This window comes from Calypte anna, chromosome 4 (genome assembly GCF_003957555.1).
Source record: "Calypte anna isolate BGI_N300 chromosome 4, bCalAnn1_v1.p, whole genome shotgun sequence".
In the NCBI taxonomy this organism is placed as follows: domain Eukaryota; kingdom Metazoa; phylum Chordata; class Aves; order Apodiformes; family Trochilidae; genus Calypte; species Calypte anna.
In genome coordinates, this window is record NC_044247.1 from 17015612 (window position 1) to 17029776 (window position 14165).

Below are 14165 nucleotides of genomic sequence, written 5' to 3' on the forward strand. Positions count from 1 at the left end.
GACCCTGGCCAGCATTAGGAGAAATACCCAACCCCCAGGGGAGCTCCCGGGCTTGCAAAGCTCTTGTTTGCCCCAGCAAGGTGGGTTCTTTGGGGAAAAAAACCCAGCAAAAAAGCCAACCCTTCGTTTAAACCGATGTAATTTCCTCGCTGGCAGCGGCAGCAGCGGGGCAGTGAGGGCGAGCAAACCTCAGCGTTATTTTTCCAGTGTCTTTTTTACCAAGGGTTAATCAGCAATAAAATTCACGGGTCCCCGGGGGGCAGCTACCAGCGATCCACTGAGTCACGGCTGGAGGAGCTCATCTGCATTTCCTCCCCGGAAAGGCAGCAGGAAGGCGAACAGAAGATGTTTGTAGGGAAAAGGGGTGGAGAGCAGGGAGGACGGCCGGGCAGAGGGCTCGCTTTGGTTATAAAGAGGTAGGGAGGAAAGCGAGGCAGCAGTCGAGCCCGCAGCTCCGGCGGGATGGCTGCGGGGAAGGCGGAGGCACCGCACTCCTCCCTCGGGCTCCTGGGCATTTCCGCAGGTAGGGATCGAGAGGTTCCTGGCACGGGAGGATGGGGTTGGGACTGGCTCTCCCGGACAAACCTCCCCCTTCTTCAGAGGGGGGCAAAGAGAGGCTGTGTGCCCGGAGTTGGATCTGCTCTGCCCGAGGGCAGTGTTTTGATCCAGAGATCCCCGGGCCTCTTCCAGCAGCCAACAAAATATTTGTCTTGGCGCTGGAAGCGCTGGCCCCGGCTCTTGTACTCCGTCCATCCTGGGTGGGAAGCAAATCAAACCTTTTTTTGGGAGTAATTTTCATAAATGACCTTTTATTTGGATGCTCTTGCCTCTCTTTTCCTTTTCCAGCTGTTTCCCTGCAGCTGTTTTCTGCCTTCTCTCCCTTTCCTTTGCTCCTTCCTCACATTTCACCCCTCTGGGGGCTGCCCCCTTTCCATTTCCAAAGCCTGTGTCCTGTGGGCACAAGGCTGATGTGATCAGCTGCTGATCTGTCTGCCTTTCGTGTCACTGGAATCAGAGAGCTGAGAGTTTTTACCTTTATCTGACAACGGGGGAGCACTTCCAAACATGATTAAGTCCAAATTTCTTACAAGTAGGCACCCAGAAAGAGGTGAGACCTTGGACACAAACAGGTCCAAGCTCCTTAGACCAGGCTCCACACTCCCCCAGCTCCTTAGACTTCATTATTTTCATATCTTCTACTGCTATTTTTTTCTCTATTCCTTGCTCTTCCCACTCTGGGTTTTTTTTTTTTGGGGGGGGGACAAAATTAACCAGCTCTTTTTTATTGTTTTCCACCCACAGGATCCCTCCTCCTGGCAGTGCATTTCTACAGCTTGCCCAGAGCCACCCCTCTGATCCCCAGCACAGCTCTCGGGGCCCTTCTCTTGATTTTATCCTCTCTTTTGGCATATGCAGGTAAGACTCAGAGGATGGCCAGCTCCAAGGCCTCCCCCTTCAACAAACCTTTGCCTGGATTTGTTCTGCTTTGCCAGCAGGGTTACACAAACCATGGCAGCCTTGCCAGACCCCTGGGCCTTTCTCCTAGAGGAGTATGTCAGCAAATTTTTTTCCTAAATTTCTTTTCCAAAGAAATCACTGTCAGTTTTGAACAAATGCTTTACCAGCATCTTGGAGAGTTTTAACAGGGTTTTTTTTACAGTTCCCAGGGCTTCCTGAGGGAACTTTAAGCATCCATGGATTGGAATGGCATGTGGATGTGTAAAAAGCCCAGAGATCTCCTCATTGGAGAGAAAAAATGAGCAGTTACAACAAAGTCCACACTTTGTAGAGTGAATGCTGAATTATTTCTCCTCTTAACTCAGAACAAGGAGGACATGAGCACCCCAGGTTTGATGCTGGTATTTCTATCCCTACCAAGCAGACAGCTTGGGACAGACACTACATATTTTGACCCACAAAACACAGGTCCACCTATGGTATAGGTTCACAAAACATAGGTCCATCTGCTTCTTCACAAAGCATGAGCAGCTGGAATGGCCCCTGGTGATGTGTCCTGGTTGGTAGGAGCCAGCAGCAGGCAAAGCCAGGAATTTCTCTGCTCCCACGTTCCAGGAGACCCCAACTTGTGATGTGGAAGATAAAACAATGGGATGGGGCAGACCCACCCCGACCCATGTGCAGCATCAAGCAGGACCTGTGCAGCCCCACGGTGCTGATGCTTCCACCACACAGCTGCCTCTCCTAACCACCCCTTCCCCCAACCTGCAGCCTCAAAATCCCAGTCTCCACTCTCCTTTGTTCCACAGGAATCTGGAGAAGCCTAAGAAATGCCTCCCTCTTCTTGTCTCTCTGCCTGACCACCTCCATCTTCTGGTGTGGCTACGGAGTGATCTTCATCCTGGGAGGGCAGAAAGTTCTGCACAACGTTGGTGATTTCCACAATGCCCTGGTGCCTGGGCTGGTCACGTTCAGCCTGGCACTCCTGCTCCTTGCAGTGGTGGGCTTCCTCTGCAGAGACCTCATCCTGGCTCTAGTTGCTTCTGCCCTCTCACTTGCCAGTGCTCACGAGGTTGCCCTGCATTACAGCACAGCTGTTGGTTCCTCTGCTGTGGCTTGCAACTATCTGATTGTCTGCTTGGTTGGGGGTTATTTCAGCCTGGGGAGGATCCTCTATTTCCTAAGCAAAGAGAAAATCACCCTGCCTGGCACAGATCTGGCCAAGGAAAAGACCCGTGACCAGCTCCAAGCCAGCAGTGGCAGTGTGAACCACTTTGCAGTCACGGGGCTGATCCTGAACATGCTCTCTGCCAGTGTCTTTGGCTGCAGGCTGCTGGGAGTCACTGCCCAGCTCCTCATGGGCCAGGTGCCCTGGCTCTGGGCAGCTGGCATCTACCAGCTTGGCATCTGCCTCTTGTCCTACCGTGCCATGGATGTGTTGATGGCCACCTTCTTTGGTCTCACGTCCATCCTGAAGCTGGCTGGAGGCTATTGCCTTCTGTACCCCCTCTGGCAGCCAGAGGAGCCCTCTTTCCCTGCTCCCTTCCTGGTGGTTTTCTCCATTCTTTTTGGGGTCTTGGCTCTTTTTCTCACTCTGAAGAGCCCGGTGGATGCCCTCTACTTGCTGCTTTACGTGGCCTACTGCATTGCCTTAGCTTGTCACCCCAAGGGTTTTTTTGCGGGCGGTCCCCAAGGCGTGGACGTGGCCATCTTCGTGGCCTCAGCCTTGATGACTCTGCTTCACCTGTACAACGGGAAGGCAGGGGCCAAGATCCCAACAGGGAAGGATGCTGTGAGGGCCCTGCTGGCTCGCGGCCGTTTCCCCAAGCTCCGGGAAGGAGCAGCCCTGCACGCTCCCTACCTCGGCTACTCCAAGTATGCAGATGCAGAAGTGCTTGGCTATGCCTGCAGTGTCTTGGCCTCTTTTGCCATAACAATGCCAGGGGACCCCCAGGCTCCCCTCGCTACCGTCGTAATCCCATGGGTGGTGGTAGCTGGTGGGATCCTGAAGCTGCTGAGCGGCTCGGTGGCCTTTGCCCGGGGTAAAACCTTGGAGAGCTGTGCCTTCATCCTCTATGCTGTCATGTGGGTCATCTGGGGCTTGACAAGATATGGTGGCCTCCACAGCACCACCAGAAGCTTCCACGCTGCAGTAGGCATCGTTGCCTTCATGCTCTTCAACAGCTTCATTGTCTTCTGCACGCTCTTCTTGAACATCTCCTGGTTCTTTTACTCCCTCACTTTCTTTCTCATCACCATCAGCTTCTTGCTGGATGCCATCCGTGCCCTTCCAGCTGGCTATGACATTGCTGCGACTCTCATCTTTGGTCTGGTCAGCTTTTACTGCTTCCTCTCTGCCCTCTTCAACAGCATCTTTGAGGGCTCCTGCTTGCCAGTGGGCAGAGCCATCGTGCAGCTCAGTGGTGTGGGGGGAGCAGTGGCCAAGTGCCCTCACCTGCCTGCCAGGAAAGCTTCTTCAGTCAGGAGAATTGCAGGTAAGGGAGGTACACCCAGCATCCTGGGGGGATCTGGGGGGTAAATCCAGGGAGGGTTTGTAGCAGAACATTATTAAAAGAACATTTTCCCAATCCAGAGGCAGGAAGCACAGTGACCTGGTGATGCTGTGAGGAAGTGGGAAATGTTATTAGAGGAGGAGTCATTAGGAACTAAATATGGAGTGAATAGGAGCAATGCTTCCACAGGAGGCATTTGGCAGTGGATTTGCTGCTGTCTCTCCTGTCTCATGTCCCTGCCTGCTCAACCCAGCTGGGGACATGAATCCTACAGGGCTACCACTGTCTGCTCTGTAGAGAGAAAGCAAGGCAAATGAGTGGTGCTTGCTTTCTCCACAGGGCTGAGGGACTTCTGGACCTGATGAGCAGGGCCCAGAACTCCCCTAAATGCCAGATCCCCTCTTGGATGAATGCTAGAACATCAGAGGGAATGCTCTGTTGGGTGGGCAGAGGGGATGAGAGCACTGTTTTGCCTGTGCCAGCCTCTCCATCAGGGACAGCCCCTCACTTTGAGTCACTCAAGGGGTTCTGCCCTCTTCACATGCCAACAGATATCCTGAAGAATGGAGGGACCTGTGGCATCCCCACAGACACTGTCTATGTGCTGGTGGCAGCCTGTAATCGGCCTGATGGTGTGGAGAAAGCTCACCAGTAAGTATTTGTCTTGCTGCCCCACTGAGGGCTTCCTGGGCTCCTCTAAAGAAGCCTCGGAGTCTCCGAGCTGCTCCTGAGGACTCCAGCAACCATGGAGGGAGAGCAGTGAGAGACACATCCTTGTCTTCATGGGAACACCAAGGGAGTTCTCTCCTGTGATAGTGAAGGCTCCTGGCAGGTGATGGAGCTTGGGTATCACCAGTAGGGCAGGGGAATGTTGTACATGTTTGTAGGTACAAGTTGGCACAACCAAAACCCCTCTCGTGCCTCAGGCTGTACTTTTGCAAGCAGCCAGACCCCCTCATATTGCCGGGGATCCCTCAGAACGTGGGCAGATGGGACTTCCACCCCTCAGGAAGCTAAAACTTTGTTTTGGAGCAGACATTCCTGACTGGCAGGGAGTGTCACAGCCCTCCCTGGCAGGGCAGCTGTGGAACAGCCCTACTTTTACTACAGACTGGTGACTTGGGGCAGAGCCTGCACACCTTGTCTCAACTCAAGCCCCTCACCAACCCAAGCTCCTTGTCAGCCTGGAAATAAATCCTTGTCTTGCTCCCAGGCTCATTTTCCTTGCTTCTTTTCCAGGTCCAAGCGCCAGGCTCAGGATCGCCCCATGTCACTCTGGATTTCCAGCCTAAAGCAACTGGAGCCTGCAAAGCATTTGTTCACTCCCCTCCTCTGGGACTTCATGGAGGCTGCCTGGCCATCTCCCATTAGCCTGGTGGTTCCCCGGGGTGAGGAAATGCTCTCAGATCCCAGAAGGTCCCTCTCACATCCCAGCTCTCTGGAGACCTTTGCCTTCGCAGCTCCGAGTTTAAGCCCCACGTCCCTGCAATGCCACGTGCCCTGTGGTGCTGTTCCCAGTGAGGTCGTTGTGCTTGGCCTGATGTTCATCCCTGAAGTGTCCCTTTTCCTTCTGCAGGGGAATGGGTGGACATCCTGGGCATGAAGGACTCTGCTAAGTACGTGGGGACCCCTCAGAGCATCGCCATCCGCATCCCCGACTGCTCTGTCACCACACACCTCATCGACCTGGTGAGCAAGCACAGCACTGCTGCTGAACTCACCTGCTGCCCCTCCACCTGCCCAGCACCAGGCTTGGTGTCACCACCAGCACCAGGTCCCCTGCCCTGTGGGAGGGGAGAAGGATGGTGAGAGGCTGGAGGGGCGTGCAGGCGGCTGGCACCCGATTTTATTGCAGAAAAAAGAGGGCACGAGGAGTATCCAGCAGGTCAGAAAGCCAGAAAAAGATGTCATTAACAGACAGTTTGCCTGGTTTCCTATGTGGGACACTTCTGTTGCAAGCGTGGGCTTATCTGAAGGCAGAATAACTTCAGAATGTGGCCAGAGGAACTGTGGTGCCCTGCCCGTCCTGCTCATTTCTAGGACAGACACTGCAGGCCTTTGGGAGTTGCTGTTGCTAGAAAATTAAATGTTCTTTCCTGGTCAGCATCAGCAAACCTCAGTTCAGAAGAGTGTCAGTCACTCATACATGGATATGGTGGGACTGTGGTTCCCTAACAAGCGGGTGTCTCTGCCTGGGTGACTTCAGAGCCACAGAAATTCAAGTTGGACACAGTGGCCACCCAGGGTTGGACTCAGTGATCTTGAAAGTTTTTTTCCAGCCGTGATGATTCTGTGAAATTCACAGGTTGGCTTCAGAGCTCAAGGTCATCTGCTTCATACAGCAAAACCTGCTGAAGCTTTTTATTCCCATTTTCCTGTCCCCAGGTTGGCCCCATTGCAGTCACCTCAGCCAACCCAACAGGAGAGGCAGACACCACCCACCACAACCAAGTGTATGCCAAGCTGGGAGATAAGGTAATGGGTGTCACAGGGAAATACAGAACTTGGTGGGAAACCAAAATCACCCTGGTTTATACAGTGCAGCTAAGGCTTGGCAACATGAGTAGTTCATCTTCCAGCACAGAATGATCTGAGCAACAGCAAATGCTGCTTTCCTGCTTTCAGGCAGTAAAACCTCTGATCCCTGAACATGCCAGGGCTCCAGCTGGTGCTGAGCTGCTCAGAACAGAGGAGATTCCCAGCTGAAGCTGGTCTGAAATGGGTTTTATTCCTGGCTTTCTGAACTTCCCTGAGCTCTGGCAGCAGGATGGTGATGGCAGTTCAGATGGCTGCCTCCCATCTCACTGCTGAATCCCACTGGTGCTGCATTTTGTAGCTTCGTGGCAGCTTGTGTGAGGGCAGTTTTAATCCAAACTAACTCCTGAAAAATCTGGTTTTCTACTCAACTGTTTCGTGGAGCTCCTCAGCTCCTGTAAACCTGCTGAGCTACACCCCATGGAGCTCTCTCTGCTTTTATTAAGTTCATTCATTCCAAACTCAGCCCTTAGTGAGTGTCCATGCAGTAGGTGGGGGGGGGGGGGAAGGAGCAGAGCTGCTTTTGATAATAATTACCTGCTGTTGGGAGGGGGAAACTGCTCTGTCTTTTCCCAAGTGCCTGAGGGGAAGGTGGTGTGCAGCTGTGTTGCTTTTCAGGTGGATGCAGTTCTTTGTGATGGGCCCTCCCCAGAGAACATTGCCTCCACTGTGGTGGACTGCACCAAAATCGACAGTGGAAACATAGGGTTCTTCAGAGTTGGGATCATCCCCAAGTCCCAGGTAAAAGGAGTCATGATTTCAGCTCTGCTCCCTTTTTCCATCTCCATGAAGTGGGCTTCAGGTGGTGGGGGGTGTCCTGGTACCCTGAGGAGGTGAAGGAATTTGCTCCAGCATGAGGAGTTATCACAGGGTGGTGTGAAACAGAAGAGAGGTTCCTGCTGCCTGTGTCCTGGTCCTGCCTCTGGACCACCACTGCCCCTCTGATTCCTTCATGGAAAATGTTCATGGACCTCCCCAGGGCAGGCTCTCCCTTTACACCTCTGAGCAGACAGCAAGGCTTTGCATAATCCCCAGGCTGAACCCAGACAGGTCCCTTGAAGGAGCAGAAGCCATTATCCCAGCAGCTGCAGAAGAAATCAGTGCTGTCCCCACTCACAGCTCTATTTCCTCATTCCAGGTGCTGCAGATACTGGAGCAGGTGCAGAAGAAACACAGCTTGGGTGCTAACAGAGGCAGCTGCACCCCAAAAGGCCATGAAGAACATGTGAATTGTGGGCACACTGTGCACAACGGGGTGGGCACGGCTGCCTTGGAGGAGACCACGCTGTCCCCTGAGGATGGCACCCGCCTCTGAGCCCACCACTGACCTGCTCACCAGGAAAGGTGTTGCCTGCAAAGTGACTTCTAGAGCAAGCTGGGGAATGGGAGAGGTCTCCCAGCTCCAGAGGTGACTTCACTCATCTTTCCATGGATCCTGCTAAAATATCAGAGCTGACTTCCAAACCGGGGTCACCCAGAAGTAAAATTTTCACGTAGGGACAGTGGCAGCTTTCACTGGAGAGCAGACACGGGCAAAGGAGGTGTCACAGGGGTGACAGGCTGGCCCCAGAGTAAGGGAGCTTTATCCTTGGGAGTTAGTTCCTGCACTTTGGGACACTGAGTAATGGGGAGGGTTTCATCATCACATCCTGGGGGGCAGATCTGCTTCAACCTTGAGGAGGGAGAGCGAGAAGGGAAGTTGTATTCAGGTGCTGTGCTGGTGGATACTTTCCCAAATAGGTGAGGAAAGCAGGAGGCCTTGGGAGCTGGGATGCTCTTCTGATGGCTCTTCTGATGGGTCTTGTCACAGGGAGGTGACAGAACCTAACACTAAAAAAAAAGCCATAATCTCAGATGCCATTTGTATTTCCCAGTCAGGGTGAGGGTGGAATTCCCGTTTGGATAACTCCAGTAATAGCTCCTTAGAAGTGCTGGAGCAGTATGGGAGGCCCTCCCTTCCCATCTTATCTTAGGCAGAGCATGAATTTCATCTCCCCTGCATTTGAGGGTGCTAGAAGCTGACCTCTTGCCTCTTAACCTCACTGTCCCCATCTCATGGGACGTTTCCTCCCGGGTGCAGATCTCCTGCGGGGCGGGAGCTGCTGACCAGGAGGAGGTGAAGTTTCAAACCAAGGTGAGGACTTTTCCTTGGCAAAGGCTGCGTGGCTGTGCAGCCTCTGAAAACTGTCAGTCTGACTCTTGCCTGACTCAGGTGCAAGGTGCTGATCAGACTTCAGCTGAAACCAATGAGTTGGTTCCTTGGTTTCACCCGAAGTGCTTCTGGAACTTGAGCATAAATACGGTGCGGTCAGAGGAGCTCGGCCTCTGAACTACAGCAAAACCAGGGTTTCTCAGCTTGTTCTTACAGAACTGGCTCTCTTCCTGCAGAGGGAGAAAATGCCAGAAAACTGAGTTTGTTCAACAGTTTTGCTTGTCTACCTACTGTGTCTCTTTGGAGTTTATTAGAAGTGGTTTTTGGAACGCAATAAAGTATTTTCGATAAAGAGGCACCTGGGGTTGTGCTGTCATCTGGGGCATAGAAACCAAAGGCTGAGGGATTGCAGCACTGCAGGGGCCCTGGCCAGGCACCAGGGATCTTCTGAGGGAATCCAAGTGCATCACTTCCCGGGGTGGGGAAGAGAAGGGAAAGAGAAGGCAGCTCTTCCCAGCAGCTCCCTTGCTCAGCAGCAAAAGGATGAATTTCACCCCTTACCTCAGTTAAAAAAAAAAAAAAAACAACAACAACAAAACTCCATACCCACTGGTAAAAAACCATTAATCTGGAGAAGTGCTGAAGCATCACAAAGCCTTTAGGTGTGGGAAAGCAGCCCTGGCTTCAAGAGAATGGGGATGCTGCTGCTGCTGCCCTGTGCTGCAAATCATGGGAAGGTTTAGTGTGCCATAAATTCAGAGTGGTTTAAAAGGCTGAGTTCTTCCCAAGGTGCCTCACCCAGACCCATTTTTCCCCTCTTTTTCTCCATTGTGCTTGTTTCTTACAGAAAGTGTTGATCAGGGCACTGGGGGAAGATGGGGGGAACCCTTTCTCAGGTTGCTGAGGGAGGGGCAAGACAAGGAGATGTTTCATTTCATTTGATTTCATCATTCTATTCCATTTCATTGAATTTCATTTTATTCCAGTCCTTATCTTGCCCCACCTGCAGCTGAAAATAGTTTAGGGAGGAAGAGCTGGCACTGGGGTGTTTCAGTGTAATTGAGGCAAAAAAAAAAATAAAAACCATTAATATTGCCAGAGTTTTCCCAAATTCAAGGTGAACAAAACCACTCCTGAAGTGGAAAGAGAGGAAAAGCCACTGTTTTGAGTAGCAAATCCAAAGCAGTTCAGTGTGAAACTCTTGAGGCAAACATTGGGACTTTTCTCCCAGCACGTTTTCTGAAGCAGCACGGATCAAACCCACTTTGAGGTGCTGACAACAATTTATCAAATATCCTCATTTTCACGCTAAAAATGTTGCTTTTTGTTAAAAATATGGTTGAGGAGTCTTTCTGCTCCTGTCCTGCTCGGGAGGAGGGCATTGCTGGGTGTCAGGGGCAGGAGGGGACCTGGGGTCCTCAGACCCCCACTGCAGGAGGTGACCATGGAAAATCAGACACTTTGGAGGAAAGCCACTTCTGGTGGCATTGTCAGGCCTGAAATGTCACCCTGGGAGGCAAAATAACCTCCTGAATGGACCTCATTGTGCAACAGCCACCACTTTAACCCCACGAGGATTGAAAACAGCCCAGGAAGAAGGGTTGGCCCACCTGGATTTTGCCCTTTGTGGAGTCCAGACATCTGTGTCAATGGAAAAAAAAAAAAAAAAGAAAAAGAAAAAAAAAGAGAAAAAAAAAAAGAATGGAAAATAAAGAAGTGTGTTTTCCAGTCACAGGAAAAAACCATCTCACCCTGCTGAGAACAGAGCTGGGCCATCAGCACAGGAACTGACTCAATGGCAGCTTGGAGGGGGATGTTGGTCTAGTGGGTGGACCTGGTACCCGAGTGGGCTGAGTGGTTCAGAGAGGAAGGGAGGCACCACAACCACCCCCAGGAGAAGCCCTGGGACGTGGGCAGAGCCACCCATGTCCCATGACACCCCCCAACTGCAAGAAACCCCAGAACTGGGAGCCCCTCAGGGACAGAGCCCTCTCCTCTTTGGCTGCCAAGGGATGAAAGGCAAATCCTGGCTGTGGCTGGGGGTGGGAGATGAGTTGGGGAAGAGGCAGAACCAAAGTCCTGGTGCCTTGGGTGGTGCTCAGCTGGGGAAAAACCCCTTTGATGTCTGCAGAGCATCAGAAAACAGCACCCACCCTGATTCCCCTGACTTCCCAGCACTCACTCTGCTGCATTCCTGCTGCTGCCCCACCCGAGGAGTGGGGTTATCCCTGCAGAATAATGGGATTTGGCCTTCTTTGGGGGCAAAGGACTGAAAACAACAAACACCAGGGTGGAGCTCAGAGCCCCGGGCCAGATCTGCAATGGTTCTGTGAGACGCAGCTTCAGCTGAGGGTCCTGAGGGTCCTGAGCCCCCTCGGGGTCCCTGCCAGATTTGGGGGAGCCACAGAACCCGTGGGGACAGAGAGATGGGGGTGACAGCAGCCCAGTGCTCAACCAGAGCAGAAAACAACTCTCTTGGAGTTGTCCTTTGCTGTGTCCCTCCCCTGGGGTCACTCGTGGACCTCCTGAAGTTGTCAGAGAGGATTCAGAGAGAATTTATCAGCCCAGAGAGCACAGCTGAGGGTGTAAGGAAAAAACCTTGAAGGGAAGAAGCAGAATTCAGGGAATGGAGCTCCTGGAGCCAGGACTGGAAGGACATGGTTACCTCCCAGCTCTGACTGCCACCTCCTTCCTTTCTGCCCCAGCTTGGATGTGTCTGAGGTTCCCAAGGCTTTCATCTCCTCCTGCATGGCCATGGGGGGGTCTGGGCAGGGCTGGTGGCATCTCAGGGGCATGGAGCTCACTGCCCCCCAGGAGTGGTGCTGGGGTGATGGGGAGCTCTGTGCCCCTGTTCCCCACTGCCCTGGCCATGCTTCAGCTGTTCTCATAAATACCCCAAAGGCTTGGAAGGGTTGGTGCTTGTGAGAATCACCTTGCCATGCCCTTCTGGAAAACACAAGAAATGATCTTGCTCCTGGTGTTATCTCTTCCTAGATACCAAAAGCAGGAATTCCAACAAATTCCTCTGCCCTGGCCATGAGGCAGATGTCAGGGGTCAGGCAGGCATCCTGGGATGGAGATGTCTGCTTCTGCAGCTGGGGGACAGGGACAGGACCAGCCATGCCCAGGCACCTTTGAGGAGCATCATGCTCTGCAGGTACCATTGCAGGGGCAGAAAACTCTCTGAGCAGCTGGCCAGGCAGCTTGTGCTGGCTCTGTGTGGCTCTCAGAGGAGCAGTGTTTGTGGGATCACACCCTGACTTCTCTACCTCCATTCTCAGACCCTATTTTTCACTCGTTCACCAGGAAGTCACCCGGGGCCTTTCGTGCTGAGATGTTTGCTGCTGAGGTTCAGGGAAGAGACAGCTGGGAACTCCCTTCTGGGTCACACCACCCTTCCTGCAGCTCCTGCAGAAACCTTTCTCTTCCCACCCGCCTGGAGAGCTCACCCCACACAAGGCTCTGGCTCATGAGTGGGCATCTGTGTGCAGCAGCCCCCACTTCAATCCCCCTGCAGCTGCAAACCCCCCAGGAGGAAGAGCTGTCCCACCTTGGTTTGTGTCTGCTGGCTCCATGTCACCACCTTGGTGACAACACCCTCAAGCAGCACCATGTCCCCAGATTTCCTTTCAGAGCCCAGCAGCTCCCACCTGAACTTCCCAACATTCCCAACATTCCCTGACCACCTCTGGCATCCTCTCCCCTTTCTCAGGACTCTGTCCTCCTCCATTATTATTTTATCTCACCTGAACCCAGGGTCCCACAGCCCCCATCCTCCTCCTCACCACCCTCTATAGATCCTCCAGGCCCCCCTTGCCCGGGGCTGTCAGGAGCTGTTTCCCTTTGCAAAACAAAACAAATCCTCCTTGGGGATTCAGGACCTTCCTGGGGGAATAGAAATGGCAGCAGAAGAGGAGAAGGAGTGAGGGAGAAGCAGAGAGAGCAGCATCTTATGGTTCCAGGAGTGAAGAAGGAACCAAACCCTGCAGATAACCATGACCATGACCCAGGGTATGGCCCTGCTGCTCCTTGGCCTCTGGAAGAGCTGAGATGGAGCTTCCACAGAGAGAATTAATGGTGATTATGGGCTCCATCTCTCTTGCAAGCTCAAGCTCTCCAAAACCACAGCAAAGTTTGAGTCAAAGGCAGCTGAGGACCTCATCCATGGCTCTGCAGAGCTCCGTGTGTGCTTGGAACCAAAGCAGCTTGGGAGGGCTCCATAACTGGAGAGCAACTTTGCACAGCAACTCTTGGGCCCCTTGGGGTGGTTTTGCCTGGGGTGCTGCAGGTTTGGGTGACTTTCCGAGGTGTGCAGTGCCATTCAGTCCTTCTCTTGAGGAAGGGAAGGGCTTGGGTCCAACAAACATTACAGACTGTTTGGTTTTTCCTGCTGCTCCTTAGCAAGGCACGTGGGAAATGTGCAGAGCTCAAACGCAAACTGGTGGAGATCCAACCTCCCTGCTGCCAGGAAGATGCCTCTTCCTGACTTGAAAAGTTACCTGCCAGGCAACAAGAGATCATGAATCACTGAAAATAAAAACAAGAAGAAGGAAGGAGCTGAGTATGAGCAGAACCAGAACCAGAGGGCACAACTCTGGGTGTGGGTCAGCTCCAGCAAGGGGGTGGGAGCTGCTCAGAACTGGCCCTTTCTTACATTCAGGTGGGAGCAGGACTGGTGAAAACTGCAGCTGAGAGCTCAGGAGAGGGGATGGATGGGTTGGTTTCCTGTGCTGGGGCCAAGCTGGAAATGGATGCTCCTGGAAGCTGGACTGGCCAACTCCTGCTTTCCTCAGCAAGAAGGCACTGCAGGGACACTGGGCCTTGGTGGTGACACCTCTGGCTGCTGTCACTCTCCAGGTGTTGGTCCCTGGCCACAGGACAAGTCTGTCCATGGAGACTTGGGTACTCATGGGTGCCCTCGTTCTGCTTTTACCCAAGCTCCAGCACCTCTCCTGGAGCAGAGCTCATCCAGCCCTGAGTTACCAGCTTGGAAGTGACCTCAAGGATCATCTGGTCCCACTTTTTATGGCAAAAACTTCTTCAGGAGAAGGAGGCCCAGCAGCCTGTCCAGCTGAACCTTAACAGTGCCCAGTGCTGGGGAAAGCTGAGATGCCCTTCCCCAGCAGCCCCAGGCAGTGCCCGCAGACGTTTGGCTCTGCAGCAACACTTCACACCCACCTTTTTGTTCAAGAAACAATGGCTTTCAGTCCCCTTGCCCGAAACATCCTCTGTCCTCCTTTGCATGCTTGTTCCCAGCAGAACCTGGGGGCAGATGGAGGGGATGCTGCAGTTCCTTGTGCTCAGTTCCTTTTTACCACCCCACACCTGATGGAAGGAAGCAGGTGCAGAGCCAACACCTCTCTCCAGGGCTGCCCATGAGGCAGCACAAAACTTGGGTGGCAACCGAGCAGTAAGGGAAGAAGCCCCAGTTCTGGTAAATCATTTGTTTGGTTTTCTCTGTAGTTCCTTTTATTTGCTTTCTCATTCAGTAAACCATGAAAAGTCAA

At 53.0% G+C, this 14165-nt stretch overlaps 1 protein-coding gene across 1 annotated transcript; it reads left to right on the plus strand.

The window, feature by feature from the left end:
* Positions 1 to 316: 316 nt before the first annotated feature.
* On the plus strand, positions 317 to 8069 carry LOC103534182. The gene is made up of 9 exons (XM_008500115.2): positions 317 to 523; positions 1303 to 1416; positions 2268 to 3953; positions 4523 to 4622; positions 5211 to 5359; positions 5548 to 5660; positions 6357 to 6446; positions 7125 to 7247; positions 7645 to 8069. Exons 1-9 carry the CDS (start codon positions 463 to 465, stop codon positions 7819 to 7821), a joined length of 2613 nt encoding a protein of 870 aa, XP_008498337.1. The 5' UTR covers positions 317 to 462; the 3' UTR covers positions 7822 to 8069.
* Positions 8070 to 14165: the final 6096 nt, after the last annotated feature.

What these genes read in the sequence shown, in the direction of transcription:
- LOC103534182 (XM_008500115.2), top strand. Translation starts at nt 463, where the DNA reads ATGGCTGCGGGGAAGGCGGAGGCACCGCACTCCTCCCTCGGGCTCCTG. An exon ending in TTCAGTCAGGAGAATTGCAG is followed by an intron (nt 3,954 to 4,522) that starts GTAAGGGAGGTA and finishes ACATGCCAACAG; the next exon opens with ATATCCTGAAGAATGGAGGG. An exon ending in ATGCCAAGCTGGGAGATAAG is followed by an intron (nt 6,447 to 7,124) that starts GTAATGGGTGTC and finishes GTTGCTTTTCAG; the next exon opens with GTGGATGCAGTTCTTTGTGA.